Genomic DNA, 19,577 nt, shown 5'->3' on the forward strand with positions numbered 1-19,577 from the left:
TTCAGATTGAGGAAAGGGTTTTAAGAAACAGCACTTTTCAAACCTTACCTTTGCCAAAATCATTCAACTTCGAATAAATAGATCTTACTATTCAGTACATTCTTAGCATTCTATAATTAACATTTTCAATTTTCACTGTTTTCAAACAACTCAAAAGACCACCACGTAGTAATTTAGTATTTTTACCAGGTTAAGTAATTAGACAGTAGTTAAACCCAACCTCCCTTCCAGTATCCATATCTCATTAATGTTTTCCTTTTTTCCAATTTTTAACACACAGTAAGTTCTGTGATAAAGTTTTAGAGGCAAAAACAACTGTTGGTGGTGGCAGAATTGAAAAGTTACGGAATCTAAGACAGTTGTGGCTCTTAACCAGAATATGCACATTAAAGCTAATTTAAAGAATGAAGTCCTGAATTTTTTTTTTTTTTTTACAAGTACTTATTACTTGCATGACCAGAGAAACCAAAAAAATTAAAAAACAGAAGAGTAGAACATGGAATTCCTTGGTGGCTTGAACTTATGAAACTTAAGAATCGGAAGAAAAACCACTTGTGAAGCTACTTAAAGGAATGCTTTAGCCAATTCAAAAATTACTCATTGAGAAGTAAGTAAAACTTCAGTTAAAATTTGAAAAGTAGCTAACTTATAATGGGTAAATAATTATAATCTCATTAAAATTGATATCCACCCCAGAGAAATAAAAACCTATGCCCATACGGACTTACTTGTGTTCACAGCAACATTATTCATAATACCCAAAAATTGGAAATAAATGAAATGTCCAGCAACTGGTAAATGAATAAACAAAATATGGTATATCCATATAATGGAATATTATTCAGTAATAAAAAAAAGAAAAACACCATAACTAAATGCCAGACCACATATAGTCCTATGATTCCATTTATATGAAATGTGCAGAAAAGGCAAATTTACAGAAAATCTACAGAAAGTACATCAGTGGTTGCCTGAGGTAAATGAGATAGGACTGTGAATGGACATGAGATTTCTTTTTAGAATGATAGAACTGTTTTAAGATTAGATTGTTATAACTGTACAACTCTAAATTCTCTAAAATTCACTGAGTTGTACACTTAAAAAGATGAATTTTATAGTATAAAATTACACCTCAATAACCTGTTAAAAACTGTACACACACAAACAGGCAAAGGAAATCAGAAACCTATAAAAATTTTTACATAAATTTTATATAAGAACGTGGAAATTTAAGTATTCTTCATGAATGACGATTTTTATTTTTTACATAAGATCCAAAGCACTATGTAAAAAAAAAAAATCAAAATATTCAAATAAAATACTCTCTCCCATCCAAGTACTAACCAGGCCCGACCCTGCTTAGCTTCCAAGATCAGACGAGATCAGGCACGTTCAGGGTGGTATGGCCGTAGACTAAAATACTCGCTCAATGAAAATATTCTACTCATTCACAGAAATAGCACAAGTAAAAGAAAAGGGTATCTGACCCAGGATTAAGCCATCATCCTACCTTATCACTTAGAGGTGGTCTATTCATAGGACTAATTCCTTTTCGAATTCCAGTTGCTTTCCTAGCTGCAAGGCCAGTGATAACTCCATAAGGACGTCTCTTTCCAGGCATTACTCTTCCTCTACGGCTCAGACTATTCTTGCCAAAACCTGTAGGAGGTTTAAAAAAAAAAAAAGTCAATCTAAAAATGCAACTGAAGGGCACACAGGTCATAGGGTATTCTATTTCTTAAGCAGGGTGGAAGGTACGAGGGTTTCATTTTTCATTTATTATTTATATTATATTTCTTATATTACTATTACATAATATTATTGCATTACTTACATGTATTTCTTTTGAAATTACATAATATTTCATTTTTAAAAAGGCAATAAACTGCACCATCAAGGGTTCTGTTGCTGTACTGGACTGCAAAGGACTATAAGATTCTCACATTTCCCTGGTAGCTATACTCTCTCTTGCATTACTTTCTCAATGAACCACTTTTCCCTGTGCAATGTGGTGTCCACTAACATGCGTTTACTAAATGCTTGAAATATAACTAGTCTGAACTATGATGTAACAAAAAAGTACAATATTTCATTAATAGCTTTGTATTAATTATATACTGCAAAGATATTCTGGATATATTGGGTTAAATAAAATACATTATTCATATGTGGTTCACATTTTATTTCTATTGAACAACAATGATCTTGGGTGGGTCACTATCTCATACCCCACTTACTTACTATGTTGCAATTTGGCTTATTTTCATTTCTACTGTATTTATTTATTTATTTATTTTATTATTATTATTTTTTAAAGATTTTATTTATTTATTTGACAGAGAGAGACATAGTGAGAGCAGGAACACAAGCAGGCGGAGTAGGAGAGGGAGAAGCAGGCTTCCCGCGTAGCAGGGAGCCCGATATGGGACTCGATCCCAGGACCCTGGGATCATGACCTGAGCTGAAGGCAGACGCTTAACGACTGAGCCACCCAGGCGCCCATTTCTACTGTATTTAAACTGCTTTTGCTGAAGACCCTATTGAGCTCCAAAGAATATATTTTAACCTCTGTGGCATGTGACAAAACTTGACTTTGCCTCTCCATTGTGTATTTTATTTAATATATTTTTTAAAGATTTTATTTATTTATTTGAGAGAGAGAGAGATAGCCAGAGAGAGCACAAGCAGGGGACAGAGGGAGAAGCAGGATCCCCCCTGAGCAGAGAACCCGACGTGGGGCTCGATCCCAGGGTCCTGGGAACATGACTTGAGCCAAAAAGGCAGATACTTAACTGACTGAGCCACCCAGGTGTCCCTAAATATTTTTTAATTACAAAAAAAAGAGCATGTTCACTGCAGAAATCTTAATATAAAGTACAAATGAAAATAAAAGTCACCCATTATCCCATTATCTTGGGATAACCACTAACATTACATCTCTTGCTAGTCTTTTCTTTTACTCCTACACACTTAAAAAGTTAACATTTTTAGTTTCAACTATTTTTTAAGCAACTCAAAAGACTATCACAGAGGTAATTCATAATTTTGGACTACCAAGTGCCTAAAAGGTGCACTGAATCAATCTTCCTGGCAACCATATTTCATAGCCTATGTACTATTTTGTAGTGTGCATTAACACTGCATTGTGAATTATCCCATGTCTTTAATATTCTTTCATTGTATTATTATTATTATTTTAAGTAGGCTCCATGCCCAACGAGGAGCTTGAACTCATGACCCTGAGATTAAGAGTCACATGCTCTACCCACTGAGCCAGCCAGGTTCCCCTCATTGTATTATTTTTTTAATGTGCCATACTTGATCCAAAAACCTCACAATGATCACTTCACTTACTTCTAATGTTAAATTATTATAAGTAACACTTTCTGGGGGGGGAGGTGAAGATGCAACAAACTTTTATTTAACTCATTAGTAAGAGCATAGCAGGGAAACAAATCCAGTTCCAAAGGAACTCGAGAGAGCTGGATTTTATATTCAGTGGCAGAAAAAAGGAATGTTTAAATAAGATAGCTATATTAAGACAGAAAACTGGTAAATGTCTTACAGGGGGAAAAAAGCATGATTTTCAGGGTTATTTTTTCTACTGGACAATTAAAAAAACTACCAATTATATAAAAATTTACCTCTAATTTTACAGAGTTGCAAAGTATCAATAATATGCACTAAGAACATTACAAGGACATAGGTTTAATCAACAGTAAATAGTGGCGCCTGGGTGGCTCAGTTGTTAAGCGCTGCCTTCGGCTCGGGTCATGATCCCAGGGTCCTAGGATCGAGCCTCCCATCGGGCTCCCCACTCCCAAACCCCCTGCTTGTGTTCTCTCTCTCGCTGTGTCTGTCAAATAAATAAAATCTTAAAAAAAAAAAAAAAAAGTAAATAGCAAGTCAAATTTACATTTTTCTAGATTTCTAGAGGTAATATTTTCATACATATCTGATTATTTCTTCAAGATATAAATTTCTAGAAGTTGAAATGCTATATCAAATAGTAAAGCAAATTAAGGATTTTGATTCATGTTGTAAAAAAATCCCCTTTAGAATGACTATTTATTCATATTCCCAGGAATATAAGGGTGCCATTTTTTCCGTATCATTGACAATACTGAATATTCTCTTTAATCTTTATCACTTGGTATTTGAAAAAAAAATCTTGTCTTATTTGGTAGTTTACTAGTGAGAATGGACATTTTCCATGTGTTTTTGGCTAGCTATTCTTCCATTCATGAACTGTCATGTTCATAAGTACATTTTCTGCGGTCAAGTTTTAATAGCCTTTGATACTGTTTTTTTTTTTTAAGATTTTATTTATTTATTTGAGAGAGAGAGAGAGAGAACAAGCGGGGCAGCAGCAGAGGGAGAAGCAGGCTCCCCGCTGAGCAGGGAGCCCGACACGGGGCTCAATCCCAGGACTTTGGGATCATGACCTGAGCCAAAGGCAGACGCCCAACAGAGCCACCCAGGCACCCCAAATCCTTTGGTACTTTGAAAGAATTATATTAAATTTACAATTAATTTTTTAAGAATTGACATCTTTACACTATTCATGAACACAGTATGCCTTGCCACTTATTCAAGGCTTCTCATCACTAAACTCAATTTTCTTAAGTTTACTGCTACGTATTTTATATATTTTGTTGTCAATCACAAAAAAAGATCCCTTTTCTAACAATAATTTTCATATTGTCATTCCTGGGATTACCAAAAACTACTGAAGTTTTTAATTAATACCTTTTAATTGGCCATCCCACTGAACTTACTTTTTTAGTTCTATAGTCTTTCAAATTATTTTCTTGGGAAAAAAACAAATTATTTTCTTGGGATTACTGAGCAACAACTTATCACCTGCAAATGATACGGGCTTCTTTTTTCTAATTGCACCTCAAATTCTTCTATGTCTTAATGCAATGACCAGAAATTCCAGAGAACCATGCTAAGTAACAATTGTGATACTGGGCATTTTTATTTTTTTCTTAAGATTTTATCTATTTATTTGAGAGAGAGAGAGAGAACACAAGCAGAGGGAGCTGCAGGCAGAGGCAAATGGAGAAGCAGACTCCCCACTGAGCAGGGAGCCCGATGGAGGGCTTAATCTCAGAACCCTGATCATGACCTGAGCCAAAGTCTTAACTGACTGAGCCACCAAGGTGCCCTGTGCATTTCTATTCTGGAATTCTAATTTTGGGGGGAATGTCTTTAGAATGGTATCCTGTATAATACTACACACCTGCAATATGGTAACAGGTCTTCTAACAGAAAAGTTTCATGGCCAAACTAAAAATAGTTAAAATTGTTTTCTTTACTATAGGATTTCTTAGGATTAATGTGTGTAATGAATCTCTTAAGTTGGGGATAATAGCGCATGTATTCCCAAACTTACCTAACTCCAGAATGCTTTTGTGTAGTGTACCTATTTTGAGGACAGAGCTCAACAAGATAGGAAAACGTGTTATAATGGTTGAACCATTTACCAATTTATTGCCTTTCAGCTCCCAATTCACTCTTTACTGCCCTGCTTCTATTACAGGAACATTTCTCTTACCAGCTGGCACAATGGTAAGCTTTGTAAGTAGAGGGCACTGGAGAGACTCTAGAGAAAGGATTTTTATTTTCAGGTTCCAGTGTACACCTCAAGACTTATTCTGGGGCACCGAACACCTAGTGGTACTCATTATCCCTCCCCTGCAAGCTGAGACTGGGCAAGAGAAGCACCAAGGGCACAAAATCTGAGTGTGAGTGACACCTTCAATGCTGGGCCTTAGGCATCTGTCCAGATCTAGTCCTAGGTATCACTATAGTTCTGGCCATACTCATCCTCCATTGAATTTAAGTTGCATCACCCCCACAGGTGGCTTCCTAGTGAGTTCCACCAGAATGGCAACTCCGTGTGACAGGGAGTTCTTCCAGATTTGTTCCTTTCTTGGGTACTCTGCCTCAGTCCTAAAGTACTGATTACTTTTATAACCAGGGGAAAAGCAATAAAGACACAATTTTTTAAATTGTGAAATCAAATTTATTGGGGTTTTTTAAAGTTTTATTTATTTAAGTAATCTCTACACCCAATGTGGGGCTCGAACTCATGACCTTGAGATTAAGAGTAGCACACTCTTCTGACTGAGCCAGCCAGGTACCCTTTGAAACCAAATTATTGTTGTTCTATGTGTGATTTCCTTCTAGAATTGCAACCAAATAAAGATTAAGCATGTTGAGGGAACCTGTATATTTAAATTAAATTTACAACTACTTGTTATTTTTATTTGTATTAAATATGAAACAGACACCATTAACTCTGTTAACACACTGTACTGAGTACTTTAAACAAGAACTTGGTGGGGTTGATGATAACATCTTAATTTTGCAGGTGAGCAAAGTGAGATGAAGAACAGTGACTACCCAGATTGTCACAGTTAGAAAATGGCACAGCCATCAATCTAGGAGCAAGTTAGTATGGCTCCAAAAACTGAACACTTTCCAAACTGTAATATAAAAACTAAAGAATAAAAGGTAAAAAATATAATCTAGGATACATTTCCAAAGAGGAAAAGAACAATTATTACAGAAAAAGTGGGCTCTCAGCTAGGCATTATAAAACAGACAAAATTTGATTAGGGAGATAAACATGAATTTACAAGTACAAAGACATGTGTAACCACAGCATATTGAGATACAGTCTAGGGCAAAGAAAAAGAAGTAAATGAACGTGGTGGCCTCAAATCAGTGGGCTTTATTAAAAAAAAAAATCAGTGGGCTTTATGTGGGGATAAAGAATACACTTGACAAGGAATGAGGGGTCACAGAATTCATGATCAGGTTACATCAGTCTAGAAGCAGTATCTTTGAATGAAAGAGGGAGAAAGAAGGCAGTGAGACCATTTCAGATGCTACCGTAGTACTCAAACATGACATGATAAAGGATGGGGAGTGGAACAAAGAAATTTGAAAGTATTCCAAAAGAATGAATGAATTAGCAAAGAGAAAGATTAAAGAAAGAAGGAATCCATTATTATACCAAAGTTTTAAGCTCAGATGAGAAACACTCATGAGAAAAGTCTCATTAACAAGAATAAAACTAATTAAAAGGAGAAAGTATAAGACAGAATTCTATTCCTGGGTGCCTTCTACTTCTGACTGCTATAGTCATTGCTCCCATACTCATTATCCTTTCCACTTTTATTTCTGTGAGTGGCTTCTCTACCTTCTAGCAATCTTAGATCATCCCTTCCCTCTCCCTCCCTTTATACCTTGAAACAAACTTCACCAGCTGTACCTCAATTTTAGCAATGGTTCTATTTATTTTTCACCCTTTCATTGTCCCGTTTCATAAAGAAAGACCTATACATACTGTCCCAATTCTCTCCCGTCTTACCATCTGTAAGTGCCTTATAAAAAGCATTATAGAGATACTAAAGACATCATCTAATACAGTAAGTCCTTTCTTAGCTTTTTTTTTGAGTAAGCTCTACGCCCAATGTGGGGCTTACACTCACAACTCCAAGATCAAGAGTCTCATGCTCTACAGACTCAGCCAGTCAGGCGCCCCATCTTTTCTTAGTTTTCATCCATTCCAGCCCCTCTAGAAAGTTTTCTCCTGTCTTTCCAGAGTATCTTCATTCTTATTACTTCAACTACACCTCTATGAAAATCCTTTCACATTTTCAGCTGTACTAGAGCAGTTTAACCCTAGCCATGTATCAGAACCACATACGGAGCTTAAAAAAAAAAAAAAAATTCCTAGGCCCAACTTCTGCAGATTCTGCTTGAGTAGAAATGGGAGTGCAGGCAGAGCATTAGTCTAGTTTATAAAGCTCCACAGGTGTGACCAAGGTTGACAACAATTAAAACTAAAGACAGGAATTTTCATCTTATGTTTGCATCTTTAGCCCAATCCCTTTGTGAATTTCTCTCATACACTTATCAACTTGCCTCAGTACTTTCTGGAGTCTGATCACTTACACAAAGATTTGAGGGGTTTTTGGGAAATGTTGAATCAGAGTGAATACAGTCATATTACTGGCTCCTTTCCAAAGCAACATACAAATATTCCCCTGTCTCTTCTACTTCTGAAAGAAACATCATTCTCAAACTTTTTGGTCTCAGGACCTCTGTTTTTTGTTGTTTTTGTTTTTTTTAACATTTTATGTATTTATTTGAGAGAGAGAGAGAGAAAGTCAAGTGGGGGAGGGGCAGAGGGAGAGAGAGAAACAGACTCCCCACTGAGCAAGGAGCCTGATGTGGGGCTGGATCCCAGGACCCTGAGATTATGACCTGAGCTGAAGGCAGCTGCTTAACCAATGGAGCCAACCAGGTGCCCCTCAGGACCCCTTTATACTCTTAATTATTGAGAACTCCAGAATTTTTGTTTCTGTGGGTTTATGTTTATTGATATTATCATATCAGAAATGAAAAATAAAACATTTAAAAGCTATTTGTTATTTCATTAAAGCAACAATAATAAACCCACTCCAGAGCAAATAACATATTTTTAATGAAAAATAACAATTATTTTCCCCCCAAATCCCAAAACTATTTAAAAGGAATGATAGCACTGTTTCGTATTTTTGCAAATCTCTTTGGTGTCTACCTTAATAAAGATAGCTAGATTCTTATATCTGCTACCACATTCAATTTAATTATCACAGGGTGTCATGTAGACTCTGGAAAACATTCATGAGAGGGTAAACAGTGAAAACACAATGTCTTAGTATTATTATAAAAATAGTTCTGACCTTGTGGACGCCTTGAGTGTTGGGGATTCCCCAGGGTCCCTGAACAACACTTTGAGAACCGATGCTGTATACTATTCAACCACTGAAGAATATTCAAGTTGTTTATACAAATATTTAATGAGTGACTAAATTATACTTTGGGCCAAGAATTGGAAGATTTTATACACTTATTTGTTTAGCCATCAAAAATAATTTATTCAGAAGGGCGCCTAGCTGGCTCCATTAGTAGAACATGTGACTCTTGATCTTAGGGTTTTAAGTTCAAGCCCCAAAGTTGGGTGTAGAGATTACTTAAAAAAATAAAATCTTAAAAAAATAAATAAAAACAATTTATTGAGAATCTGCCAAAGGCTCTCTATCTTACATGTTCTTTTACCTTAAGCTAACATCCTCATTGACATTACAATGTGGAAATCTGAACTTCTAACCAATGAGTCTGAGACAATCTTCTATCTCTCTGCACATTCAGTGACAGAAGTAGATGTTCTATTTTAGGCTCTGTCACATGTAACCAGAGAACAAACAAGCACAGGTTCAATCTTATAAGATCCTAAGCTGCCCCTCGGTATCATTTATCTTAAAGCTCAGATCATAACCCCCATAAAAGGAAAGCTTTTCTGATCCTTCATGGACCAGATCCTATTTCACCTTATCCATTAAATCCTGATTTTCTTAGCACAAAATCTATCTAAAGTCCTATGGTACTATTGGAATTTCTCTCATGACATTTCTCAACTCCATGTTTTTTGTCCTATCTCTGTTACTAGAAATTCCTTGAAGTAAAAGATCACATCTCTAAATACCTTGAGAACCTGGTCGGTTCAAGGCATTTATCATGTATTTAACATGTGGCTAGTGTAAACAAATATATTTCTGGTTTCTGTGAACTCTGAAATTATTTTAAAGCAAATCATGTATAAAATATGGTACGCTGAGTAACATTTATAAGAATCTTTAAATATAAATCACTGGTATTAAAAATTCATTTGCTATGCTAAGTATCTGTCACAAAATTTACTTGCTTGGGTTCAGTTCTTTAAGAAATTACTAGAGGGCGCCTGGGTGGCTCAGTTGGTTAAGCGACTGCCTTCAGCTCAGGTCATGATCCTGAAGTCCCGGGATCGAGTCCCGCATCGGGCTCCCTGCTCGGCAGGGAGTCTGCTTCTCCCTCTGACCCTCCTCCCTCTCATGCTCTCTGTCTCTCATTCTCTCTCTCGCAAATAAGTAAAACCTTAAAAAAAAAAAAATTTAAGAAATTACTAGAGAAGGGGCGCCTGAGTGGCTCAGTCAGTTGAGCATCCAACTCTTGGTTTCAGCTCAGGTCGTGATCTCATGGGACGTGGGGTTGAGCCCTGGGTGGAGTCTCTCATCAGGCTCTGCATCTAGCTCTGTGCTCAGCAGGGAGTCTGCTTGGGATTCTCTCCCTCTGCCTCTCCCCCCACTCACGAGCACACACACATGCAGGCACACACACACTTGCTCTCTCAAATGAGTAGATAAATCTTTTTTTTTTTTTTTTTAAGAAATTAGAGAAGAATAAAATTTTGTGTAGGGTCTAACCTCAGTTACAGACATATTTTGAGGGTATGATGGCATATTAAGTGTTAGATAAGGAACTAATTATAATCATCCTCAGCCCACAGATAATTATTTTTTATGTTTTTTAACATACAGGATAAAAGTCAACTTAGGAGCTAGTTCATCAAACATTTTTTACATGTGTAAAAAGGATCTAGAGTTTTTAAATTTGAACAAAGGTTTATTCTAAAACACTGATATAACTGCTAAAAAAATTAATGAGTCATATACAATTAATAGGGTTCTGTTACAGCCTTAAAACCATTTTGGAACAAGATGGCTGTAAACAAATAAGCTTCCAAATTGCCAAAAATAACTGTATATGTAGAGTTCTAAGATCATTAGGTCACTTCTAAGGCACTCAATTCTGAGTGTTACCTTTGGAATATTTAACAAATCATAAAAGCCCTAGATGATAATACAAACAGTCTGGAAGTATTTTCCATGCAGAATAGTCTCCACATTTTTCTTTTTTTTTGACAGAGAGAGAGACAGTGAGAGAGGGAACACAAGCAGGGGGAGTGGGAAAGGGAGAAGCAGGCCTCCTGCTGAGCAGGGAGCCCGATGCGGGGCTCGATCCCAGAACCCTGGGATCATGACCTGAGCTGAAGGCAGACGCTTAACAACTGAGCCACCCAGGTGCCCCTAGTCTCCACATATTTAAAAAGTTCTCATATAGAAAAGAGAGTTTGCTTCCTGTAACTCTGTAGAATTAACAGGTGGGCAAGATTTACTTCAAACTAAGAAAACTTCCTAGTAAATAGAGTTGTCTCCAATAATGGAGTTGTCTTGTGAAGTAGTATGCTCGTTCACTGGATATATGTATGCTGGAGTTATGTAATTATCCACCAGATAGATTGTTAAAGAAATACCTAACTGGGTCGGGGCGCCTGGGTGGCTCAGTTGGTTAAGCAACTGCCTTCAGCTCAGGTCATGATCCTGGAGTCCCTGGATCGAGTCCCGCATCGGGCTCCCTGCTTGGCGAGGAGCCTGCTTCTCCCTCTAACCCTCCCCCCTCTCATGTAATCTTTCTCTCTCTCATTCTCGCTCTCTCAAATAAATAAATAAATCTTTAAAAAAAAAAAAAAAAAAGAAATACCTAACTGGGAAGGAGAGGGGTGCCTGGGTGGCTCGGTCGTTGGGCATCTGCCTTCGGCTCAGGTCATGATCCCAGGGTCCTGGGATCGAGCCCTGCATTGGGCTCCCTGCTCAGTGGGAAGCCTGCTTCTCCCTCTCCCTCTCCCCCTGCTTGTGTTCCCTCTCTCGCTGTTTCTCTGTCAAATAAAAAAAAAAAAAAAAAGAAATACCTAACTGGGAAGGAAATAAAACCTCATGATACGTAAAATCCTTTACAATACTGTAGTCCTAAATATAATTTATGCTGTTTTTATACTGAGGGTACCTTAAAAATGACCTAGTGTTTTTAAGAAGCAGGGTTATCACCTATTTAAAGCAACTTAAAATGTTTACCAGATTTCAAGATTAAACAAAAACCTGAGAGTAAATACAAATCACAAAGGGTACTAATATATTTCCTCCATGTTTTAAGTATGTACTAAAGATAGCATGCTATGAACCCACACATAATAGCTCTTTATTAAAGCTTACTTGTAAAACTTACCAGAATTCTGTTGGATTCCCCATCGCACTCTCATCCTGAATTGCCGGGCACTACTTTGCTGGAGTTTTCTATTTAGTCTCGGAAAATTCTGCTTCTTTCCTTCCTTTCGATTCAATTTGATGATATCATCTGTGATATAGGAAATGTGACGATTATTTTCATTTTAACCTAATGACTCGATTACTCAGTCTCATTTTCTAGTTAATAGATTTCCTATGTCCCTAACTTCTTTGCTACTTTGAAAGCACTTTCATAAGAAGATAATAATAAGATAAAAACTCAAATCAGCCAATATACTTGCAGCACTGAAGTAGTTTTGTAGGAAAAGTTCAATTCACTAGCCCAAAGCAGATCTACCAATTAATGAAGATTTCTGTTATCCGCAGTATTTCTTTACCTGATGCATATAAACAAAAGCCTGTTTACAAAAACTACTCATATTTACTTTCCAAAATCACAGAAGTGTCTAGTTTTTAAAGACCACCTTCCAATAAAACCATAGGCAGTAAAAAAACAAAAAACATTCAATTAAAAGAGTACATCTCTAAAGAAGTTCACCTCAATTCAGCAAATATTTACTGAGCATACACTATGTACAATGAATATATATGACAGGCTGTGCTAGAATGAAAACAACAAAAGTAAAATATGGTCCCTTTTCTCAGTTAAGTTTAAAATTATTGATGGAAACAGACAAGTAAATAGCTAATATGAAATAAAACAAGTACATAAGAACGGTATAGTACAAAAAGAAAATAACATGGGTTCTCTACTCCTCTAGCAAAATAATTCAGGGTTACCTTACTTTGCTTTCTACCTGATCTTTCAAATCCTCATTTTTTCCAAAAACACTTTTAAACTCTCCAAAAGTAATTTACAAACATTACATTGCTCTAATACCACAGCACAACAATATGAAGATCAGGAAACTAAATATACTTCAGATTTCTATTTACAAATGTTAAAAGAAGATTACTAGAATCCAAAAATACTCATTTAAGAAATATCCAAATACTTTGTCCACAGTCCCAACTCCAATATTAATTTTGATGATTGATAAAGCAAATAAGCCTGGTCAACAACTTAATAAAATTTCACAAAACTAATTAACCTCAATTATTTTTTCCAAACTGCTCTAAACACAAGAACCTAACAACTGTATTAATGTAATTAGTCTTCTTTCAAGTAAAAGAAGAAATTATGTATTATAGGAATCCTTCCTTATATATTACCTACCAGTAATCGTCAAGATTCTTAATCACAAATATTCATTAAAATAATTCAAATCTCCCCAAAGTACTTTGTTATCTTCTTGAGGTCAGTCCTTCCCCTAAAATAAATTCATCCAAGTAAAAGACACTCAAAAATATTTGTTTTAAAATAAAAAGGTTTCAGGGCCCCCTGGGTGGCTCAGTTGGTTAAGCGTCTGCCTTCAGCTCAGTTCATGATCTCAGGGTCCTGGGACCCAGCCCAGCACTGGGCTACCTCCTCAGCGGGGAGTCTGCTTCTCCTTCTCCATCTTGCCCCTTCTTATTCCCCACTTGTGCTCTTTTTCTCTCTCTCTCAAATAAAGAAATAAAATCTTTAAAAAAAAAAAAGTTTCATGAAATCAGATACATGAACATGTTATATTCTCAGGCGGCAGAAAGGGAATACTTTTGAACACTTCTGAAACACTACTTTCCTTTGACAAGGTACTACTTACTCTTCCCCAGAAGTCTGAAATCTCAGAGCCATGAGAGTACACCAAAAAAATGAATTTGCTGGGGATCATTAAAAAAAAAAAAAAGGCAAAATATAATTTTGACTAACCAGGTTTATTTTAAAATAGAGCATTTTATAAACTATAAACATAACAAAATTAAAAGTAGCAAAACATATGAAATATAAAATTGCTTTATATTTAAATGTTTTATTATCTAAATCCTCAAGTTAAATGATTGTGGATTCCTCCAATCTAAAAGAAGAAAATGGCTTTCTCCTACTTAGGTAGACAGGGTATGTATCAGAAAAAACAAACAAAAATCCCATTACAATGAGCTACTTTTATGAAAAAATTTCTTCCATGACAACAGGGATATATACATGGTAATAAAAACAGTAGTAACTAAGAAGCGTTGTTCTCACAAGTATTCATTTAATTCTCACAACAATTCTATGAAGTATTATAATACCCATTTTCAAATTAAGAAACTGAACCACAATGAGGCCAGCTATTGGTAACCTTGGTAGATATTCTATATGAATATTCATATAATTCATACAGCCACAATTTAAAACAAACAAAAATCAGATTCTAAACCTCTGCAGACCTGATAAAGTGGAATACTCACAAAGCATAATAACTGTCTAAAATAGGTACCATCACAGGGTGCCTGGTTGACTCAGTCAGAAGAGCATGCAACTCTTGATCTCAGGGTCATAAAATTGAGCCCCAGGTTGGGTGTAGAGACTACTAAAAAAAAAAGTACCATTTCTTCATTCCATTTCTGTAAAATTCTCAATTAAAAAAAATGGAACCTGAAAGAATGCTATATATTCTTGGGAGAAGAGAAAAGAAACCAATGTCTATTTTAGCTATATATCATAGCACTTCGTTTCTACCTTCAAAGAGAATTATCCCTCCATTTTCTTCACTTGAACATCCTAACCACCAAACAAAATAATACAAAAAAACCTAGAAACTTAAGAAATGTATTGGTTATGATAATACATGTTTAACACTTCCTGCAACATCTATAAGTTTTTTTTTATTTGTATGATTTGGGGCGAGTTATTTCTCTATGCCTCAGGTTTTGTAAAACAGGAATAACAACAATGGCTTATATAGTGTTTGTGTAAATATAATGCTTACTGTGTACCAGGTACTGTTCTAAGTGGTTTATATATGCCTATTGACTCATTTAATACAGAACCCTCTGAGACAGACCAGCACTATTATCACTTTTTACACATGAAGCACTGAGAAATACTTTGCCTGTGACCACATGGCTAGTAAGTGGCAGGGGATCTGAAATGAAGACAGTGCGGTTCTGGATTCCATGCTTTTTATCATTAGGAGCACATACCTCATAGAGTTATTACGAGACTAAACCGAGTTAATACACATCAAATGTTTAGATCAGTGCCTGCAGGTGGTAAGCACTCAATAAATATTCATTATCAAATTCTTCTTGGCCTTAGCTGCAAAGATTTCTCATTTCTTTAGAGTTCCCTACTATCAGCAAGACAAGACTTGAGGCCAAACCTATTATTTCTGATGATTTACTTAATTCACATATTAGATTCTGATGTGTGGTAATCGCAGCAATCCAAGAGTTTTTGATTTTTGACTTAAAACTTAGCAGATAAACCACAGCAAAAAAGAAAAATACCTTCCTTGGAAAAGTTACACCTCTGTATCCACCTGTCAGGTACTTTTCAAACACTTACCCGAAAAACTATAGGCCACAAAAAGAGCAGGCAGAACCACATCTGATAACGGGAACTTGAATCTTGACAAAAAGCTGGTTAACTTTTAAACCAGCTAATCCAGAGGCTAGTGCCTCACTACTGTTAGGTCTGAACGTTTAATTGAATCACCGACCCTCCTACTTTCTACAAAATCCTCACCAAAGCACCCCACTCTTCCTTATAGGGGCTGGACCCCATGCTTCACCGGGCTGCCCATTAATCCATGTCAATCTCTCCTTCGGTTTTTGCTTTTTTCCTAATTAGCTAACTTTGCGGCCTAGATAAGGAGAGAGCGCCTTTCTAGGCACCTCCTAATAAAACCATCCGATGAAGCCGTTGCCTGATGGTATTTTGACAAACGCTCCAGGGTGGGCGCCTCGCTGTGGCCCCGAGGTCTGGCGCCAGGCAGAAATGGCCAACTCTCGGGGGCGTCTCTGCGCTGCCCGCACCGCGTCAGGCATAGGCCTGGCCACACAAATGCCCAACAAGCCCTCTCCTGAACCAGCGACTCTAACCGAACAGACCCAGCCGGGCTCTCAAAGGGCTTTCTTCAGCAAGGATGTCTCCCTCGCTCCCGACACCGCCCACAGCGACACGCTTGAGGGGAAAGCCGCGGAGTTTTCCTCACAAAGAGCCGGGGTCGTCCGCGAGTGGTAGCGCCCCTCGACCCTCAAAAACCCCCAACCCGCGGCGCCGCCCGCCCTCACTGCCTCTCCTCAGACACAGCCCCGCCGAGGGGACGCCCGGGTCCCTCCGGCTCAACCACCGCACCAGCTGGCGCTCCCCCGTCCCCGTGGGCCCTCACTTGGTTCCGCCCACCCGCAAGGAAAAACTCGAGCGACAACTGCGGCCAACCGCCCCTTCCCCCACAAACCGCGGTACTTGGTTCCACCCACACCCTCCCCCCACTCCCACTCGGTCCAACTCGGCTCCTTACCCAAAGACATATCAATTTTGTCAAGGTTTTCATTGCTGCGGGCTTTCGGCTGCGGCGGCGGTGGGGTCGCCGTGGCTCCCACTAACCGGGTACCAAACCGGTTCATGGCTGGGGACGTCGCGCTGGAACAGTCAGCGGAGAAGGCCAGAGACCGAGGCCTGCCACCTCCCACTCACGCACGCAGACTAGCTGCACCGAGGGAGCGCGCACGCGTGGTAGCGGCGCCCTCGCTCTCCCACCCGCGGCTGCGGGCGGGGAGAGGGGCTACAGAGACGAGCGGCCGGCGAGAGCGGCCCCACGCCCGGGCTTGCTCCTAGCGGCCCTTGCCGGGCAGGAGGAAACATTGCACCCGCTGCTCTGGACGCTTGCAAAGGCCGCTGTTTTAGCTATTCGCCTTTCCGCCCAAATTGGGCGATGCTGGACTCTGAGCACCTCAGGATCGCATGCCTTAAATGAGATTGTGTTCCTCCGTGTCCTTCCACTCCGTCCTGCTTCAGAAAGGCCCCCTAAGCTTTGGTACACACGAACCTTTCACACCCCGCTGCAATGCAGCCTCAGAGGCAGGATAGACCCCGTAGGGCTTAGATTGCAGAGCTCCCCTCTCCCAGGCAGCTCCTCCACCTGCAACATGCGGAGTCGCCACGTCTGGATGCAGAGCAAAAGCTGCAGTAACAATTCTTGCGTCACCTTACCAATAAAAGCAAATGCTAACGTTTCCTGCATCTGTACCACTTCTCAACCGGCACTCTAAAACATTTTACACGGTACTAGCTACCTTAATAACACCTCATCTTCCCCTAGGAGAGGGGTAAGTACCTCTGCTTGTTTGGCTGCATTTTTCTCTAATTCATTTGCGTTGGGAATTGATAGGATTCGTTTTTCTTTCTAATCATCCTTGTAGGAAAACTTCTTAATATTTTATGAATTCCTGCATAATAACTTTTTTTTTCCTATTTACCAAACATGATATTTCCCTCTCTTCTTACCTCTTTCTCCTCCTCCAAAGCAACTGTGCTTCTATGGGAGCATTTAGGTTATATCACCCTCATAACAGCTTAAAGCTATCTAAAGCATTTGCATCTAAGGAAAAAACCAGGGACAGGTATTCCGTCCATTTAGAAATCTCTGCCACCTTCCTCCTGTCCACTTCCTAAAATTTCTTTTTGCATAGAGATGAACCAGTGACCTAAAGCATCTCAAAACCACGGTAGCCTGTACTTAATTATTTTTTTCCCCAAGACAAAACCATAGAAGAGTGAATCAGCTCAGGACACACCTATGAAGGGGTGCAAGAAACTTTAATGGTAAAGGAAGGTTTGGACTAAAAAGCCCCAAGAACAATATTTGGCATGTCAAGGAGAGTAGCATATATGCTCTTAGCACAATGTGCTTGATTTTATTACTATTCCATCCAACAGCCACCAACCCTCCTCTGACTACTAAAAACTAGGGAAAATGGGTTATAGAGATAAAAGTATGAGAGAGACCTACGTTTTACTGAGTGGTACCTTTTTCACTCACTTCAGTCATTCACTGTATGAACTTGGGAGACTGTCCGCAGATGAACTCATCTGCAAAACAAGAAGTAGTTATACTAAATACATACATCATACGTAATTATTCTTGGATTTCTTATGGTTCTAAAATCTACGCACGAAACATTTTTCTTCACAATATCATTCTCTCCCTAGAAATAATTTCTATAATCTCTGCTTATTTGTGGGAGTAATCTACAGGAAAGAACATTAGGTTAAGTTCTTAATGTTATGGAAGAAAAGTAATGCATTTAGAGTTTGGATGCATTTTGTACTTCAGGTATTCATAGGACAGATAAGAAAAATCCCAAATATATAAAATCCTACCCACCACCAATATATATAAAGATTTCCTTTTATCCTGATCTTCTCCCCAAAACTGAAGCTCGACTCCAAATCTCCTTAACTTTAAAGGGAACATGCCCCAATGTTTCATTAAGCAATCCTAGCTGTTGTGTTTCAGACTTTGAGATTTCCCCAAAGGCTGAGGGTCTGAGTCTCAGAATAGTCACCCAGATTCCAAAGGGAAAAACGAGGAAACGAGAAACATTGTGTAAGGATAGGTCAGTCACGTACAAAATAGTAGAAAACAAAACAGCAACCTGAGACACATACAGCAAAAGTGAAGTAGAAGACAAACTGAGAAATCAGAACTGGGGCTCGTCTAAGAAGCAGATCTGCCAGCCACAAGGGCTGGAGTTAAAAGGTCAACCCCGCATTTTCTGGGGCATGAGAGGCAGTTATTCATTTAATTATACAATCATTGAGCACCAGACATTGTAATAGGCTCTGGGGATAAAATGATGAGTAAAGTTGGATTCAGCTCCTATCCTCATACAGCTTGCAGAGCAAAAAAAAAAATTTTTTTTGAGTAGGTATTGTGAATAAGTACAGTACTGCGCCGGACACTGAATATATAGCCATTGTCTGGAGTACAGTAGTTCAGCAGCTTCATCTAAATCAGAATAAACATGGAATTCAAGTAACTGCCTTTTTAGAGGCTTGATTTCGTACAGCATACATAAGACAATGTCTAGAGTTGCCAGATAAAATACGAGATTGATTACATTTGAATTTCAGATAAATAATGAATAAATAGCCAATTTCTCTACTACAGGATGTTGCATGCGATATTTAGGATATATTTATATTAAACAATTATTCATTATTTATCTGAAATTCAAATTTAACTGGGAATCTTATATTTTTACTTTTGCTAAATCCGGCAACATCATACCTTTCTATCAACATGTTGTGGCTCTCTTCTCAAAATGTGCATAGAGATCTACATTCTCTTCAAAGGTAAGCACACTTCATGTATTTCACTCCTTACCTTATTTTTATTAGTTTGATATTTCTTCTAAGTCCCCCTTTTTTCAGCTTTATTGAGGTGTAATTGATAGATAATAAAAGACACATATTTAAAGTGTGCAGTTTATATGGGCATATGGTATATAGACCTGCAAAAACACCACCATAAAGAGGATAATAAATATATCTATCATCCCCAAAAGTTTTCCTGTGCTCCTTTATAATCCTTTCCCCAACCACTACTTAAGCAACCACTGATCATACAGATTAATTTGCATTTTCTAGAATTTTATATAAGTAGAATCATACAGTATATACTCTTTTTTTAATCTGGATTACTTCACTCAGCCTAATTGTTTCCAATCTGTATGACTTTTATTCTTTTGCTCGCCTGATTA

At 37.9% G+C, this 19,577-nt stretch overlaps 2 protein-coding genes across 12 annotated transcripts in view; one reads left to right on the plus strand and one right to left on the minus strand.

The window, feature by feature from the left end:
* The window catches only part of FYTTD1 (forty-two-three domain containing 1), a 29,594-nt gene extending 13,017 nt beyond the window's left edge, over positions 1-16,577 (minus strand). The window contains exons 1-3 of the mRNA XM_036116865.2: positions 16,334-16,577; positions 11,944-12,072; positions 1,511-1,659 (exon numbers count right to left, since the gene is read on the minus strand). Of these exons, the coding sequence (XP_035972758.2) occupies positions 1,511-1,659; positions 11,944-12,072; positions 16,334-16,439 (384 nt within the window). The 5' untranslated portion in view covers positions 16,440-16,577. The remainder of the gene's footprint in view (positions 1-1,510; positions 1,660-11,943; positions 12,073-16,333) is intronic.
* Positions 16,578-16,721: 144 nt separating this feature from the next.
* RUBCN (rubicon autophagy regulator) overlaps positions 16,722-19,577 on the plus strand; it is a 72,410-nt gene continuing 69,554 nt past the window's right edge. For all 11 annotated transcript variants that reach the window (XM_036116715.2, XM_036116759.2, XM_036116721.2 and 8 more), the window contains exon 1: positions 16,722-17,141. In XM_036116715.2, the coding sequence (XP_035972608.2) occupies positions 17,038-17,141 (104 nt within the window). In that variant the 5' untranslated portion in view covers positions 16,722-17,037. The remainder of the gene's footprint in view (positions 17,142-19,577) is intronic.

The sequence above is a fragment of the Halichoerus grypus genome, chromosome 1 (assembly GCF_964656455.1).
Source record: "Halichoerus grypus chromosome 1, mHalGry1.hap1.1, whole genome shotgun sequence".
Classification (NCBI taxonomy): domain Eukaryota; kingdom Metazoa; phylum Chordata; class Mammalia; order Carnivora; family Phocidae; genus Halichoerus; species Halichoerus grypus.